Here is an 18,733-nt window from a genome sequence, read left to right on the forward strand (position 1 = left end):
CTGAGCCAACCCATTTTGATTATTTCTGCCAGTTATTCACCAAAATGTGAGAGATGGAGAGACTTCTGTTCTATATTACAATGAATTGTACCACAAAGCCTAGATGTTAAAAGGGATATAGGAAAGACTTATATTAAATTAGCGTTTCCTCATTGCATTTAGCTCTTCTTATCTACCTGTCCTTCCTGAAGCCCAGTCCTTCCTTAGTTTCCTTAGCACCTCATTTTCCTGGTTTTCCTTCTTTCACTTCTAAGCTAGTTTCTCTACCAACTCTATCTCACTAGAGTCTCCTCTGCTCTCAGTTTTTTTTTTTTTTGATGTATTCTTTGATGTTCTAATCTGTAGACAAAGTACAGCTGTATATACTTAAGGGGTACAAGTAATGATATGGATTTTTCAAACAATGTGAGAGACCAAATCAAGTCAACCAACTTTTCCATCACTTCAAACATTTGATATCATCCATGATAAGAACATTCAAGATCCATTTCCCTAGAAACATGGAAATGTACTGTACCCAAATATTAGCTCTATTCATTATGCTGTATAAGGTATCTCAAGAAAAAGGAAAGAAAAGAAAATATATTCTTCCTGTCTGAGGCTTTATGCCCTTTGGTACTGGGGATCCAGTTCAGAGGCACTTTAACACTGAGCCACATTCTCAGCCCTTTAAAAAATTTTTTTTAGAGACAGGGTCTCACTAAGTCGTTTAGGCCCTTGCTAAATTGTTGAGGCTGGCCTGGAACTTGCAAACCTCTTGAGTTGCTGGGATTACAGGTGTGCACCACTGTGCTTGGCCCCTTTGATTATTATTTCTCCATTCCCCACTGTGGCCTCTGGTAACCACCATTCTATTCTCTGCTTCTATGAGTTCAATTACTTTAGATTGAACATACAAATGAAAATATGCAGTATTTTCTTTGGTGTTTAGCTTATTTCAGTTCATATAATGTTCTGCAATTCCATCCCTGTTGTTGCAGATGTCAGAATGTCTTTCTTTTTTTAAAGGCTGAAAAGGACCCCACTGCATATGCATACATGCACTCATTGTCTGTTTCCGTTCAACTGATGATGAATACTTGTGAATATTGTGAATAGTGGTTGAGTAAAAATGGGCATGTAGACAACTCTTCAGCATACTGATTTCAAAGCTTTTGGTCAAATCCCCAAAAGGTACTGACAAAAAAGCAAAAAATTGACAAATGGGATTACATCAAAGTAAGAAATCTTTTGCACACAAAAGGAAATAGTGTGAAGAGACAACCTATAGACTGGCCAAAAACATATGCAAGCCACACATCTGAAAAGGTTTTAATATCCAAAATATCTAAGGAATTCAAACAACTCTATAGAAAGAAAACAAATAATTCTAATAAGAAATGGGCACCTAAATACACTACTCAGATGAAGAAAGATACATTAAAAAAGTTCTCAACATTACTCTCATTAGGGAGATGCAAATTAAAACCAAAATGTGATATAATCAAAAGATATCAAGAGCTGGCCAGGATGTGGAGTAAAGGGAACATTGGTCCACCCATGGTGGAAATGTACATTAGTACAACCATCATGGAAAACTTTATGGTGATTCATAATAAAACTAAAAATTTTATTATCATATGATATAACAATCTTACTTCTGGGAATTTACCTGAAATATTTGGAATCATTATGTCAAAGAGATATCTTTCCTCTCAGTTTTAAAAATGGCCACAGACTGATAAATCTTAAATACCTATTGCCAGCCTAAAACTCATTTCTGAGCCATTTGAAGTCAAGTTCATGTCCTGACACACAGAAAAGTTGCTCAGTAAGTGTTGCATGAACAAATCAATTAATGACACAGAAAAAGGATTTACTGGACTTGAATAAAAGAAAAATGGAGGAGGACTGAGTTGTCATATACAAACCCATTCTAGAACCATCAGCACCACCCTAGTTTATCAGCTAATCAAACACATGTGATGGAGTCCAAGTGAGATCAACAGCACCATTTTGCCAACTACAGCCTATGAGAAAGTGGTTTTGAATGTAACACAAGCTAATAAGAGATGAGTATGAAGTCTGTCTTTCCTGCCAGTCTTAAATTCCTTCTAGAGAGTAGAGTTGCTATCTATCTTGACATGATGCTCCTAGTTTCAAGCATGATGGCTCACTGTGCAAGACAGTCATTAATATCTATTGACAAATATATCCATTCTGCTAATGGTGATTAGAAACAGTCACTTGCTGCCAGGAATTAGGGAAAATGGTCCATTGAACTCAGAATATCCAAATTTGTTAGACAAGTAAATTATTTGTAATGATAAATATTTCTTGAGTACTTCTTGTTGCCAGAACCAAATATGTTTAGTAAAGTTCTATTCAGAAGGGATGAAATAAAGGCTATAATGTTTAAATGAAGTCCACACTGGGAAGGGAAACAAGTCTTTAAAATCACTAGTGTCTGTTTCCAAAGCAAAAACTCCACTAGAAAAAAAGGTTCTCAAAGTATTCTACTTTGCTTTGGGGAGCTTTTTTTCCTTCTTCAAGCAAATATTCTGTGTATATTTAACAAATTATCCACTAAGTGAACAGCTAACCATGCATGTTGATTAGAGATTAACTGAATCAGTTCATGAATCTTCTAACCCAGATGCAAAACACCTTCTCTGAGAAGAATCAAGAGAGTTCAGAAGAAAAAAACCAGTGATGAAAGAAGAAGTGGAAAAAGTAACTGGCTAGCAGTTTCTATAATCCCCACTTTTTGAAATGACTTCTGTTCTTTCCTTGTTGCATGAAACAAATCAGATTTTGTTCAGAGCCTGAGGCAACCTGCTAGACAAACATTCTTACTGTATGAATGAATGGTTTGCTTGGATCCACAGTGTCCTATTGACAGTTGGGATTAGCCTGGGCTTTGCTGGATTGGATGGACACTAAAAAAGGACAACAGTGGAGAAACCCTGTGACCTCCACAACTTCTCTGCTTGTGTTTTATTTTCCTAATTAACTATTATGAATACTGGTGTGTGTCTCTGTGTTTGTTCAGACCCTCTTTGAATGGAGATCAGCAACCACAGAGGGGTACTTTTCCCTTGTCCCTGTGTTTTTGTTTTTATTTTGTTTTGTTTTTTAAATATCTTTATTTAGTTAGTTAGTTAATGTTGCTGAGAATTGAACCCAGTGCCTCACACATATTCTGTAGATGCTCTACCATTGAGCCACAATCCTAGTCCTTGTCTCTGTGTTTTGTGTTTTGCAGTGCAGGAGAATCAACTTTGTCACTACAGGAGCAATGGAAAGACTCTGACAGAAGTCAACCAAGATAGCTCCTGACCCATTGAGGTCCTTAGTGAAGAGTCTGTCTGCATCTGATTCAGGGAAAGTTACCTATGCTTATACAGAGAGAGACAGAAGGAGTGAATAACCCTAATATGGATATGTTGGTCCCTAAAATCTCCATGTGTTTGTAGACAAACTATCCTAAAAGGGGTGCTGCTCCTCTTTTTGCACAAGATCCCTGTAATCCAAAGTTGGCATGAAAATCCAGAGCAAGAATAAAAACTCTTGAGCTCTCAAAAGGGATGCCAAATCCAGATGACCTTAAAACAGGCCTTCTCTACCTGTGAGGACCCCACCCAAAAATATTACAGCTCCAGAACTCTACCTTACCCTTCCCCCTTTTGGGACAATGCAGCTCATGGCAGAATCAGCAAAGCCAGCTTTAAGGTCTAGTGGTTCTATGAGGTAAACTATGGGATTGAAGCATTCCTCTATTTAGCAAGCATTGCAGCAAACAGGATCTTCAGAAACCAGATGTTCATACAGAACAATGTAGAAGGGCATGGTACACATCTCAGGGATGCTACTTTATTTAACCCCTTGCCTATCACTTCTGCCACCATTTGAACCAGGATGAGGGGAATATACAAAGGAAATCCTCCATTGGGTACACTAAGTACATTCTCCTGGAAAGTTTCAAAGAATTCTATGATTTTCTTCTTAGTACCTCTGGCATGGATAAGATGGGGTTGAGTTCTTCACTTGTGTTTTGTGACTGAAAGGTTCAGGGTATAGGAGGAGCTGAGGTAGCACAGTATGGTGGAAAAGCTCAGACTTGGGAGCTAAATAATCTAAGCTTCAACTTCCAATTAAGACACTGATTAGCTGTATGACTCTGAATGAGTTATGTCACAGCTCTACACACCAGCTTCCCCATCATGCCTTTCAAGATTGCTGACACCTACCTCATGGGGTGGCTGGGAAGATTAGCAATAATAAACCTAAAGGAACTGACACATAAAAGATGCTAAAAGTTGGTAGTTAAGCATCTACTCAAAGCACAGTTCACAATGTCCTGCACAGAATACATCATGAAAATTCCTGGGACCTCTTTCTTCATACTTCTGGAGGGAAGTTGACCATTATATACAATCCCAGTTTGTGTCAAAGTCACAAAGAACAATATCTGGACAATGATCCAACTCAGTTTGGCAGGACTTTCTCCTCATGTGCCTTAAGTTACTTCTCTGTAATGAAGGTTTTGTCACACAGGAACGCAGGGCATCAGGTAATATTATGTGAGACAAGTTTGGAAGTGGAAGGTCAACTGGCCTGAGGTGATCAAGTACTACCTGTAGCTGAGAAGCTTACTCCAGTACAGGGAGCGAATCTCATCTTGGAATGCTACATATTGTAAATCATTTTGCCCAAGTCAAATTTGATTAATATTTCCCTGAAACATTCTAAAATCACATCTGACTGTTTTTCTTCTCTCCTAAAAGCAAGCTACCTTTTTATTATTCTTCTGACAGCAGGCAAAATGTCTCTCCATCTCTGGTTATAGGCAATGTGTCTCAGCAAAATGATACTGTCATCACTAGATGGAAGCTCCTTATAGGGCCACCCACCCTACACATGACACACATTCTCCTATTAACAGAAAGACCACAGACTCTGGATTGACCCAAGTTTCATTTGAGTATTTGCTCTATCATATACCAGCCAGGTGATCTTGGGCAAATTATTTCACTTATCTGAGTCTCAATTTCCTCATTCATCAAATGGAGAAGAGAAAACATCTGCCTGCCTCCAAGGATTGCCCTGAGAATTAAGGCAATGTTGGGTAAACCTGGTCCCCATACTGAGTTCTGGATAACTCAATTATTGTTTTCTTTTTTTCCTAATTACCATAGGCCAGAGAACAGTGTTCCCACAAGTTATGAAAGAGAGTCTGTTGTGATTAGCCCCATCTCTAGGTTATATCTAATCCAATGGGGCTCAGGAAGCCTGCAGGGCAAGTCTGAACACTTCCATCAGTGGTGGTGATTTTATTGAACTAAAAAAAAATTAAGCTATAGAATTGGCTTTTTAATAATTTGGATGACATTTCCTCATTTCTATTATTATAGGTGGAAAGAAACATCACCTAACTTAAAGAAAGGACAGAAGGCAAGTGATATGTTTATGTCTTTAATCCAGGAACAGTTCTGTCATGTTCAAATTGATTTAATTATCCACTCATTAATCTACTATTTCTTTGTGTGCCCAGATAAATCATCAGCTCCTTGAGGATAAGGGCCACTGTATTTACTCCTTTTGATCATTGTACCCCACCTAACCCTAGGCCCAGAGAATGAGGAAGCACTCCTGAGTTCCTACTGTTTGCAACAACACATTCCTTCTGCAAAGCTGAGGATGGAGTGTTGACAGTCTTTTATTCCTTTAAACATTAAGACACTTTTTGTAAATAAAATCATATGTATGCATATATGGAAGAAGAAAAGGAAAACTGAGCATTGAGAGAAACCATGAAAGGTAAAGGGCATGGGCATTAGAAGCCAGAAAAGTGAGATTCAAATCATGTCCTGCCCACTTATTGTAGACATTCTTAGGCTTTCTGTATCTTCACTCATCTGTTCAGTGGTGGCAGAAGTTCCTACCTGACAGGGTTTCGATGCTCCTGCCTTCAAGGGACTTCAGTGTTTTCCCTCTATGGAGACATGACCCAGTTGAAGGTGATTTCTTCCCTTCCCCACTGGAAGGCCTGGACTTGGAGCCAAAGTTGTTTGTTGCTTTCAAACTTGACATGCCTGAAGTTTGTCTTGGAACTGTTTTGAGAACATATATCTTAAAATAGCTGAGTCTCCTAAGTAGACATCTGCTAGCACCTGGGTAGAAGTGGACATGTGACTTTCACGTGATAGAGTGTGGATATTGGCTGTGAGGCAAGACAAGGGTAAGTGTTGATAAATGCAGGATGCAACATCTCGTTTGACACGTTCCCATCGGCATTATTCAAGCTGCTTATTCAGTTCATGGAGAAATACTGCAGAGGATAACAAATGAATACCTGAATCAGAGTAATTTAGAATGCTAGGAATGATTAATAAATGGATAGAAATTAAAGCCTCCCAATTAGGTCAAAGTCAATGTTCACATGCATCCTGCTGTAATGATGTGATGCAGAGGTAGCTGATGATGTCTATGTGATAAAGGGGCAATACTTCAATAATGAGTCAAGCTCTGCCATGTCACTAGAATAGTAGCAATCAAGTAACGAAGCCACAGTACTTTTCTAACATATCAAAATATCCTTTTTATCCTTATTTATCTTCTTTAAGTGCACTCACACATAGGTCCCGAGAAACTCTTCCACTTACATTTGCAAGCTGCACTAGAGTCTGAGAGCAGATCCAGTGTGACAAGGATTGCTTGCAAGAAAGGATGTTGGTCACAAGGTGGCAGATTACCACGCTCCTATGGAGAAGCCTGATTATTTTTTCTGAAAAGCTCAGAATGACACAAGAGGCAAGAAAACTTCAGAAAGGGGTGTGCTTGCAGTGGGAAAGATGGCTACCTTACATGGCCACGAGTTCTAAAGGTTATATAAATACTGCCTGTCCAGCTGTGCCCTCTAATCATGGGGCACCTCTTGAAAAAGCTCAAGCAATCAAGGTGATAAGATTTTGGAAATGACAGCTGACATCAAGCAATAGGCACAATGCCAAGGTAGTTATTTTCTAAGGCACTGGTTCCAACTCTGTTAGCACATTTGAATCACCTTGGAAGATTTTTTTAAAGTGCCCATGTTGAGCCTCCACCATGAGAGATTTTGGAGATTTTCTGTTTTTTTTTTTTTTTTTTTCTGTTGATTTTGGTCTGGTCTGAGGCTTAGGCATCAACATTATTTAAACAGTCCTCAGGTGATTCCAATGTGAAGACAAGATTGAGGATCACTAATCTAAAGCAGTTATTACTCAGATATAGTCCACAAACCCAGGGTTGGTCTGGGAACTATGTCACTAAATTTTTTTTTAATTTAGTTCAGTTGACATTAGTTTTCACAACAAGAGAGAAATACTTTATTGATGAAGGAAGCAGTGTATTATTAACATTTTGGGACAAACTCCTTATGTAGTCATGAACTGGAAACAAACCATTTTAGACCCAGAACTGATCCATGGACTACACTTTGAGTAGCATGTAGTAGGGTGGGAGTCAGAGAGAAGGGGAAGGAATAGCAAAGCATTTTCAAAAGTGTGATACTTGTCAAAACCCAGCTCTGATGAGAATACACTGCTCAGTGGAGCCAGCACAGCCTTCCAATATATATACTTGTGGGATGTTAATGGGTTAAGGAGTGAGAAAGTTCCAGTAGCTAGAAGATGTTGTTTAACAATGAGATGCCTGAAGTAAGACAGCTTTCTAATCTGCAAGACTCCTCAAAACCTTAAATATGCTCATATGCATCATGACTCTCTAGGGATGGTATATAGTTTGGGAAACATATTTGATTGTAGAATCTGTCTTTTCCTGAATATATCTTATACAATCATTGTGTCATGAAACATAACTAGAAAACAATGATCTGATGGTTATTTAAGAATCTGAGACAAAGAATACAGTTAATTCATGTATTCTACTTTATCAGGCAAGGAGTTGTAAACAAAAGGGAGTTGTAAACAAAAGATGGGATGGATGTTGAAGTAGTTGCAACAGCAAATTCTTATGCATTTCCTTAGTAAAGGAAAACTGCCATGTTGGCCCTGACTTAGGGAATCAATTTTTATGGATGAAGAACACAGTCTAGCTGGTCACACTATGCTAAGTCAGAAGGTTAGATGTTGCCTTATCAATCAGCTGTGCAAAGAGGAAGAAAAAAAACACTAAGGGCAGTTGCTGAGACATCAAAGCCCAGGGGCATGTTGGCCACATGATCTATAAAGTAATAGTTTTGAAAGGGGCAGCACCCACATGGATGGGAAATTCCCAGATTTTTTTACAGGTAACATACTGCAATTGTGATTTATATAAAAATCGCCACTGCACAGTACTCTTCATCCAGTAGACCTTTCAGGGCAGTTTCCCAGAAGGACATCATATCAAACATAAACTCCTGAAACAGGTCATTAGCACTGGATTCACACAGCAAAAATATTTACTCCTAATATTATGAAGGGAAACTTGGAGAAGAAATTTATCAGAAAAGATTACTTTGTCTCAAGAAAAATTCACCACCATGATGGGAAAACCTAAGTGCAAAAGAGATGGGAGGCCTGCTACTTTAAGAAGTAAATCATATTTTCCAAGAACAAATGATCATTAGTTTGTACTGTAAAAGCCAGCCTGGAAACTGAATTGAGATGCATATATTCAATAAGAGAATAATAAATGCCCATCCTGTCCTAAAATTGAATCATGGGCTCCTAAGTATACTTCCTGGATTAGATTATGAGTTTTCCAGAGTGCAGAAGCTACCCCCCAATATGACTTAATTTCATGTTTGCTGCCATAAGGAGGGGAAATAGGAGGGAACTGAGAACATGTGCCATTTCCGGTTTCCTAATGTTATTAGGACATAACAAATTGTGTTCTAAGAAATAATTGATATGCAACTGAAGAGAAGCATTTGTGAACACTCTGTGGAGAGAGGATGGGTTTTACTGGTTGCTAAATCAACAGGGCCTCCAGATTTCTACATTTTATTTGGACTAATATTTTTATTGGAGGGGACTCTGCAATTAAGCTGTTATTTGTTTCAATGAATAAAGAAACCTTTCTGGTGTTCTGCCATCTTTCAGGTCATGAATCAAAGGCAGGGTGAATTGCAATCAAATCATAGTTACTTTGCAATAATACAGTTTGGAATAAAGTGCTTTTATCTTTTCATAGATACTCAAACAGATGGGCCCATATTTTCCTAACAGAATAGGGATATTTCCTCAGGTCTCATCCTCAAAGTGACAGATATGGAACTCAGTTTTATTTTTCTAAAAGGCATCTCAGGTGTCAAGTATCAGAGATTGTTACCTAATTCCAGTTTAGTGACAAAAGGATTTAATAACAGTAGTTTAGATTTGTCACACTGCCTATTAATTCAAATTGATACTGACCTACTTTTAAAAAGAAAAATTAGTATTAAAATGAGAAAGGCACAACAACAGGAGACAACAAAGTTTGAAAAAATGAAGATGAAAAGAACATTTTCATCAGTATGCCCTATAATATTTCTCTATGGTTTTCTGATCTTATCATTTTGGCAATACTGATATTCATGGTGATATATGCTCTTTCTGGGATTAAAAAATTAAGGCATTATCAGAGTATCATCATTGTGATAGTCAAAACTATATCCCCTTAGCATTTAGCACAAAATTGTGCTTTCTCTTGGTTGGTAAAGCCTATGGCACTTTATCATCAGTCTCAAGTATATAGTCTCTTCTGCCCCAACAAAAGCCACTATGGTTGGATATCTCTCCATATAAAAAGGTTATGGATGACCCCAGCCCAGGGAGATGTATGTGTATATGTCATTTGAGAACAGGCTATAGGAAAGAGACCAATGCCTGATCAAAAGATGGTGACAAATCACTGAGCTTGGTAATATTTTCTTCCATCACATTAATTCCTTCCAATTTACTATTGTAATCAGAATTTTCAATCCTAAAGCAAACACCAGGAATACATGATTTATTTGTCTCTGTAGATTTTCAACACCATCTACTTGTAAGCTTGTGTCTCATGGTGTGATTCTTTTAACAATCTTCAAACATCAGAAAAAGCCCAATGAGTGCCATTTTAGAATAAGGAGCTGTGCTGATAATAGATTGGTTTCCAGGAGTTAGTCTAATCAGTGATTTCATTTGGCACACATGGCATAGAAAGAAAAAAAAAAGGAACAAAGCTATGAAGATTATACTTTCTCTTGCCAAAAGGCTCCTGGAATAGTGAGAAAAAAAATTTGGTAATAATCTTCCCTCTCCATGCAGCTTTCTTATAACAAAGGATGTTGCTGGTACCAGGCCAAGTTAGACTCTCAGATATTTGTATGTACTTCTTCAGCCAAATCCCAGTACTCATATAAGTACTCACTAATATCATAAGTGGTTTTTATGGAAATAATCACATCACTGAAAATCACAAGTATTTGGAACAGATTAAAATTTGTTTTCAAATAAACTCTTCATAAATAGAAACTAGTGTTTGGCAAAGTATAATTCAGCCTTAGTGAAAAACCAGTGATATATTTCATTCCATCTATGTACTTACATGGATTCTGGAGGGCCTGGACATGACCCCAAAAATGCCTTAAAAAGACAACTATGAAGCATTTTAATGAAGTTATCTGTACCAAATCTTACTTTGTCATAAACTTTGGAAATAACATGGTCCTTACAAACCACTGTCATCCAAAATAAACGCTAAAACATTATCTATACTAATACAAAACATTTTGATTTTGTCAATTCAGTAAGGGAAAGCAAATTAATTCCAGCCTTATCATAAAACACATAGACCTTTTTGACCTGTTAATCATTTCTAAAACTTATGCTAGTCAAACTTTCATTTTCTCCCAATGTAAATAAATGTTTCATTTTTCACTTCAGGGTTTCTGAATAGACACCACCTCGTTAGAAGAGGTAATACTGGCAGGTTAGCATTGCACAAATCAAACAATGGATGGCTTAACCATTGCCTACTCTTGCTGTGAAATTGGTAGGCATCCACAGTCAATGTCAATTAAGATCTCATGCTTTGGCTCAGAGACCAAGAGATGGAGTATCTACTCAAAGTGCTTCACATAGGAATAAATGTTTCACTGTATGCACATAGTTTAGATCTAAGATACTATCCATTTATAAATAAGAAAGTCTTTTATTCCTATTAATGACAACAAAATGTTACAGCAACTTTGAAAGAGAACTGAAGACTATACCTTATAGCATTTAAAAACCATCTTGCAAAAATCTTCAAGGTTGCCTGAATGGCCACTGAACCCTTCCAAACCCACAGTTACTTGACCTCCTGGAAATGACAAGATTCAGCATGCTACGGGAAGTAAGTGTGTTAATTTCTCAGCATTGTTTCCTTATTTACCCAATGTCTGTTCCACAGCACATTTTCTTTTGCCCTGTCTAAGATCTTCTGCATCCTGTTCATCTGGCACAGAGATCAAGCATTTTCATTTGTAGGTTTGGGTTTACCATTAGCTTCCAGGCTCTTGTTTAAAGGAGTACAGTCCAATTTAAGCAGTATTAGCATGTCAACCCAGAAAAATTCTAATTAATCTAATTTGATTTACAAACAATTCAGAAGAATAAGAAGGGAAATACTAGCTCCAATACCCCAGAGGACATGGAAGGAGATCATAGCCAAGGAACATCTTCAGTCTGAAAGAAGACAATGCCCATCAAGGTATACGAATAAAAAGATGACAGCCACACTCAATATGATGGCAGTCATTCAATATATGGATGAAATGACAGATGAAAAACTGCCCAAACCTTATAGAGGAGAATTTAACTGCTACCTGCTCTCTAAAGAATACTTCATATCAGAAAACATTCACAACAGGATTCACAATACACTCCAGGTGGTACTTGAAAATTAACAGATCCTGTCAAAAGTGCATGCAATAAAAAGGTGGGGTCTTACATTTAGTTTTTCAACTTTTCTTTAATCCAAAATATTATTGAAATAATTTTAAGTTTCTAACCAATTTCTTGACTGAATTTATTCAGTGGCTTCTTAAATGGTTTATTTTTCTTACCCAAAGCAAATTTTGCTTTTCAGGCTAATTTGCAAGTACAAAACAGTATTTCTATGTGTGTATACATGCATATATAATTTGAGAGTGAAGAAAGCAGAAAATAATGGAATGCATTATATATAGTAAAGTAATTGCCACTAATCAAAAATTTTTGTTTCAGTAAAGTCGAAATCAAGTTAGTATCTTCTCTACTAAACCACCAATATGTTGATGTTACTCACTGTAGTGTGTCACCATTTCCACCTGCAGATGAATAAGTGTTGACATCGGAACTCACACTCAAAGTGGATAGGTTATGTACCAAAAGTAGGGGAAAATAAATCCAAAGGCTCTACTCTATTGCTGAAATAGAATTAAACATAGACACACATAGGCTTTTCATTTTCTGCCAATGAACACTTAAAACTCTATTTGAAAGAAAGAAAAGGAGAAATTTGAGATGTCAAATTTTGCTTCTCAAACCATGGACTGGAGTCCACATGTAGTAATTTCCTCACATATCAAACTTCCAACCAAACCAGGTGGCAGTGTTTTCCAGATGAGAAAGACAGTGATAGTGAGGATTCTCACAATGTTGCAAAGGGGCAACAAATAGAAACAAAGTCACTTTTAGGAAACATAGAAGAACAAATTTATGCATATGTGTACATAAAATACCAAAGAACAGATGAATTTTGTCAGTTTCAGTGTTATTCACTGGAAAACTACAATAATGTTGCATATGAGGGAAAGATGAGCTGTTATATAATAAGAATTTAAATAGCAAACACATTATAATGATCAAATGTCATCTTTGAAGTTGAAACGTACACAGATGCAATAAAAGAGTACATTTTATTTGTACATTATCAATTCTTTTTGTAATATTGAGGATTAAACCCAGGGCCTCACATGTGCCAGACAAGCACTCTGCCACTGAGCCACATCCCCAGTCCTACCATATTTTATTTATAATATGAAAAACAGTCCTATCTGATAGGTGCAAAAATGTTGGAACAAATGAATGAATATCTTCTGGTCAGGCAAGTTACCTCAGAGAGAGTTTTGTCACAAGGATTAGAAGGAATACCTTATTAATCTGAGTTTAAGTAACAGCAAGCAGAGTTGTCCAAACCTGTACTTGAGCTGAAAAGAAGAACAAACTACTCATACTCTCCTGCAGGCATGCATTCACTATGGCAAAGTGCAACTGGACGTGCATTACATGGGAAGTCTGGGCCCACTTCAGCGAACTACGTGGATCATGAGCATTCTTCCAGAGCAATGCAGAAGCTTTATGGAGTGGAGGAGAGTTAGAAAATTTGAAACAATCTTCTCATTATTTCATTTCAGGAGTGTCATTCCTCAGCTGACTGCTGCTTCAGGAATGCAAGGTGATGGGGAACAGACTTGGCCAGATGTTGGCTACAGGAGCAAGCAACTTTGGCAGCCAAAACCAGGCAGTGTCATGACACTAACTGAAAATGTTTTAGCTGCAAAAAGCAGGAGGATGCTGCGTGCTGTGCCAGAGATGACTGTTTTATACAGTGTCCCATCTGAGACTGCATAACACATTCACCGGCAAGCCAGGGGGCCTCCTAGTCATAGCAGGGGCCGAACAACACACAGCACACCAGAGGGCAATGCACAATCAGAAACAAAAAAGGAGAGAGAAAGAAAGTAGAATGAGAGAAAACAAGCAAAACACGCGTGTGTCGGCCACAAACCTTCGGGCTCTGTGTTTTCTTTGTGGTGTACTTGCTTCAGCGGGCAGCAGAAGATTTCGTGACACTTAGCACGAAAGGGGGACTCTTTTTTCTTTAATTCCGCAGATTGGATGGAATCTTGCCGTAACATAATGTATTCCTGTGTGCCAGGGGGGGCGTCATCCAGAACTGTGGTCACCACATAACAAAATGAACTCAAGTTAGAGCTTTATGAAAGCAGCGAACATCATAAACAAAACCTACACCCAAGGAAAGACTAATGAAACAACATTTCCTACACAAGTTTCAAAGAAACACTTAGAATAATGGTGATTTTATTTGTAGGGGATGAGTTTAAAATACTAAAGCCGTGGAGATAGCTACTCAATCATGTATACCTGTATGGATAGTAAAATCAAAATGTAAGTTTTATTAACTTATTTATTTTTGGTATCAGGAATAGAAACCATGGACATGTTAACCACTGAGCCACATTCCCATTCACTTTTTAATTTTTTTTAATTGGGAGATGGGGTCTCACTAAGTTTCTTATGGTCTCAATAAGTTGCTGAGGCTGGCTTTGAACATGCAATCCTCCTGAGCTGCTAGGATTACAGGTGTGCACCATCGCACTGGGTGCAATTTAACAGTTTTAAATTGTACCTGCAATGAATAAAATATCTTAATATCAATAGCCATGCTGTATGTAAATTATCACCATGTAGAGCTCACATGCTTCCATTTGAGATGCAATATAAATATCTACATATTAAACTGCCTAATGTTGACCAATTATCAATGAGTCAACTCATGATTCTCGGTCTGCTCTTGGTGAGGGCCTAACTTCCAAGAGATGTATACTGAGTCTGACAGAAGTATATAGGATTCTGCTCTTTGGTTTCCAAAGAGATCTGGGGCCATGATAAATACCCTTCAGATGTTCAAAAACCATTAATGAAGTCCACAGATTCTGGATGATAGCCCAATAATCAATGGATCAAAGACCTACCTTATTGGATTGTGGAAAAGCAGGGCCTGGTTTACTAATTTTGGCCTTTTAGATACACACCAGGCTCCTCTCAGTCTGCCCTTGCTTTCTAGGCCCCATGTGTGTTTCCTAAGTAGGCATGTGTAGCACCAGTGGTTTTCCCTGTAAAACCCAGAAGTCTGCCTTCATAGGGTCCACTGCTACATCCTATAGTCAGAAAACCACCCACCAAAGTGGGTACAAATTGGATCTGAATTTGCAGAAACAGGGAACAAACCCCAGAATGGATTTTTTTTTCTCTTTCACACTCTTCCCAATGAGCCTATTCCCTTTCACCAGGAGTGAGTCAGTGCCTGCAAAGCTGTGATTAATGATTTGCTGACTCATTCTTGTCCCCCAACTGCATACACTTAACATGCATTTAGGAGGACAGATACCACCAGCAGATTTCTTATGGGGAGAATAATGTTGTGGTGTTTGTGAAAAATAAATGGTTTATGGCTGAATTTAGATGGGATCTGAAGTTTCTGTGCTTGGCAAACCATTCCTAGCTCATTGGCTGGGATTTTAATGGGCTTTAACAACTTCCTTTCATATTGGGGGGAAAATAGCTTAAAAACAAACATAACTTTTAAATTCATATTATGAGTTTGGAAAAAGTTCTTGATAGATTGCCTATATTTGGAATCATTGTCATCATTTATAAATCATTAAATTATGCAAGAAAGTGATGAATATTTTAGTCAGTTCTCTATTTTGCTCTAGTAGTCAGTGGCAGTAATCAAAAATATTCTATAGATACACCAGCACAGCTTTTCCCAGCACAGGGTTCCCTTCATCTACCAGGGATGTTACTGCAACTTTTTAGGATCTTGTTGTGGGATACACATCTTTGCTAGCAACAGCTGCTGTTCAAAACATGTGCAAACATTTCCTGCCATGAGCAGATAGTTATGATAATATAGACACTTATCAAATTTCAGCATCACAGCTGAAGACAAATTCTGATTTTTACCATCCAAAATATTTAAAGAAAACTCCCCAAATTAGAACACTTTTTTAAAAAACCCACAATTATATGAAAACTGAGAAATCCATTTTCATGAAGTACTATATAGAAAACACAGTTTAAGATTAAAGGGCAATTGGAGGATAAAAAAGAAAAAAAATGACTTTTGTAGATTGCATAGGAAAGGTGTTGCTCAGGAGCACATGATGTATATATTGGTAAATTGTCTTCCATTTTCATTGTTCAATAGCAACAATGATGTCACAAATGGGCATTTTGGGAGATTAATGGTGGACCAAAACTAATAGCCTTTGGCTGACTCTCCAGCCATCAGCTTTTCCCAGCTGGTCATTAATTCCCAGAAAATGCCTTACACTGCCATCATTATTGTTTAATTAGATACAACTGGTTATGTGTAACATACAACAAAATTCCAACAAAAGCTGCGTGCTGACTGATACAGGGCTAACCCCCAAATTCATCATGATGAAGAAAGCATGAAGGTCATGAAAGTGCAGGATAATTGTGTACCACAAAATTACCCCTCTCTCCTGTTCTTTCTTCAAATTGAATTTAGTAAGTGCAAAAGGTGCCAAGATGAGAGCATTTAAGGAGCCATCTGAGTAATAACCACCGGCACAGAACATTTCCTTGAAAATCGTGAACATCTGGGAGTTAATGGCTCAGCTTTGGGTCACAGACTGTCTCTCTACTCAACGCCTCAAACATCAGTCAAGTCAGGCAACACAGAAAAAAAGAAAGAATAGTCAACTTCACAGCAGCTTGATGTTATGTTGACACATGCGCTAGAAACATTTTGGATTTTCTAACCAGAAAGGGCATTGTATAAGCAACGCACCTCACTCGGGTCTATAAAATCTCTGACCTTAAAGTTATTTTGGACGAAAAACTATTATACGAAACCCTCTTATTCCCAGGACTTCCTCAGGTGGGAGACTAGCTGTATGTGCAATGGACAGCAACAGGAAAGAAAGGGGATTTCCCACAGGACCCCAGCACTAAGGCAGGTGGGAAGCTTCATTCTACTTCCCTAAGGAAGGGATGAAGATACTGTGCTTCCAAGGGCCACCAGTTCTAGAAAGGTAAGGGGTTGCAAGGAATTCAGTTCATCAAAATGGGAAAAATGAGATTCTTCTTTTCCTGGATTAATCCACTGTTCTCAGCCATTTCTCCCCTTCCGGTAAATTCCCTTCTTGCCCACAACCTCTATCCTGACTCCTCCCTCTGTTCATTGGAACCTTTTGTTCACATTTCATTCAGTGAAAACTCTTGCCCTTTCAAACCATAGATTTATCCAATCCTGGTGGGGTTAGAGGGTCAAAAATCTCCATTGATTAGGTAGACACTGGAATTATATAGTTTCCTCCTCTTTCAGAGGTTCAACTTGACTCTGCAAGGCAGATAAGGTGGTAACACTGGCTCATGGTTGGTTTCTATATCCAGGAGCCCCATCCTTTTCAAAAGGCTGCATGAGAATAGCTGCAAAGGGGTATGCCTCTGGAGAATTTTCACTGACAAAGCAGTACCCTCAGTCTTGACCACACAGCTCACCCTGTCAGGATTCCAAAGTACCACAGGAATAAGTAGCACAGGGTTAGAAGAGACAAGTGCACCCATGCAAATCCACACATCCACAGACACACAGACACTGACAGGTGGCATACTCAGACACAGAGGTGACAAGAATAAGTGACCTTAGTGGTAGAATTACAGTTATAAGCACAATTTATGCAGGAGCTAGTTCCCATTACAATAAGAGTATTCTCAAGTAAGCATTAGGTGGGTAAGCCTGCATCTAGATTTCATTTCTCAGCAACAACACTGGACTGATACAGAACTATCCCCACCCTTCAGTAGGCTTCTTGCCAATTACCAAAAATCAAGGTCAGGGACAAGGAGCAGTCATGATAAGAGAAGAGAATTTGGTAGAGTCCAAGCCTGCTGACCAGGCCTAAGATACTCATATTCACAGAAATATTCTCATTTCAATCTAGAAAAAAAGGAAAATACCAATTTATGGCAATATTTAACCTCTCATAAATATTTAAAATCTCAATATACTATATCTTTCAAATGCATTTTTGTTTGTTTGCTTTTTGCACCATTGTGGATTGAACTCAGGACCTCACAAATGCTAGGCAAACACTCTATTATTGAGCTATATCCTGAGCCTATTTTATTATTTTTATTTTGAGACAGGGTCTCCCCAAATTGCCCAGGCTGGCCTTTTTTTTTTGCCTTTTTTTAATTAAAAAGTTCATCATGTATCCATATTTAGTAAGTCCAGCTCTTAGTGTACAAAAATATATCAACAAATATTGATATAAAACAGCTAGCAAAATATTTAGTAATATGATGTAATCCTCCATGTCATTCCAAACAAAATTTCTTTAGAGAAAATTTAATGCAAACTTTTTGTTTTAAAACAAGAAAAATAAGACTTAGAAAGGGGAAATGGCTTTAAAAAGTCACACAGTAAGTTATTGGAAAATCCCAGAAGCCAGGATTCTGGCATGTTTGTCAGAAAGTCTAAAGGTAGACTACTTTTTAAAACCATCAATATATTGATAGTGATCCGGTCTTTTAGTATGTCTTCATTTTCATGATTATCTCTGTCTACAACCATTTTTTCTTTCTTTATTCAAAGACAGAAAAGTATGCAGAAACAACCTAGAAAACTATTTAGACAATGCCAGAAAAAGCACCTCCCCTGTCACCAGGATACTGTAATTCACAGGGTTTACTGGCTTCAAGCTGGAAGCAGTTAACAAGCCCTCAATTATTTGATGGTTCTGATTTTTGTTTTTTGGGGGTGTTTTTTTTTTTTTTTTGCTTTTAAATTAACTCTTCACAAAGATGACTCAACATAATTAATGATACATGATTTTAAATCAAAGCAAATCTAAGATCACCAGGGCAACAGAAATGAAATTAGCGATGAGACTACCAATCAAAGTTATTAGACATATATTAGTGACTCCAACAAGAAAATACTT

At 37.7% G+C, this 18,733-nt stretch overlaps 1 protein-coding gene across 4 annotated transcripts in view; it reads right to left on the reverse strand.

The window, feature by feature from the left end:
- Positions 1-18,733, reverse strand: part of Fgf13 (fibroblast growth factor 13) — a 516,319-nt gene that overhangs the window by 196,991 nt on the left and 300,595 nt on the right. For 3 of the 4 annotated variants that reach the window (XM_058576056.1, XM_046435342.2, XM_058576055.1), the window contains one exon: positions 13,741-13,908. The exons of the other annotated variant lie outside the window; for it this stretch is intronic. In XM_058576056.1, the coding sequence (XP_058432039.1) occupies positions 13,741-13,908 (168 nt within the window). The remainder of the gene's footprint in view (positions 1-13,740; positions 13,909-18,733) is intronic. 4 annotated transcript variants of the gene reach the window in all.

The sequence above is a fragment of the Marmota monax genome, unplaced genomic scaffold (genome assembly GCF_021218885.2).
Source record: "Marmota monax isolate L192 unplaced genomic scaffold, Marmota_monax_Labrador192_F-V1.1 WCK01_AAM20220418_F8-fsc00261, whole genome shotgun sequence".
NCBI classification, from domain to species: Eukaryota; Metazoa; Chordata; class Mammalia; order Rodentia; family Sciuridae; genus Marmota; species Marmota monax.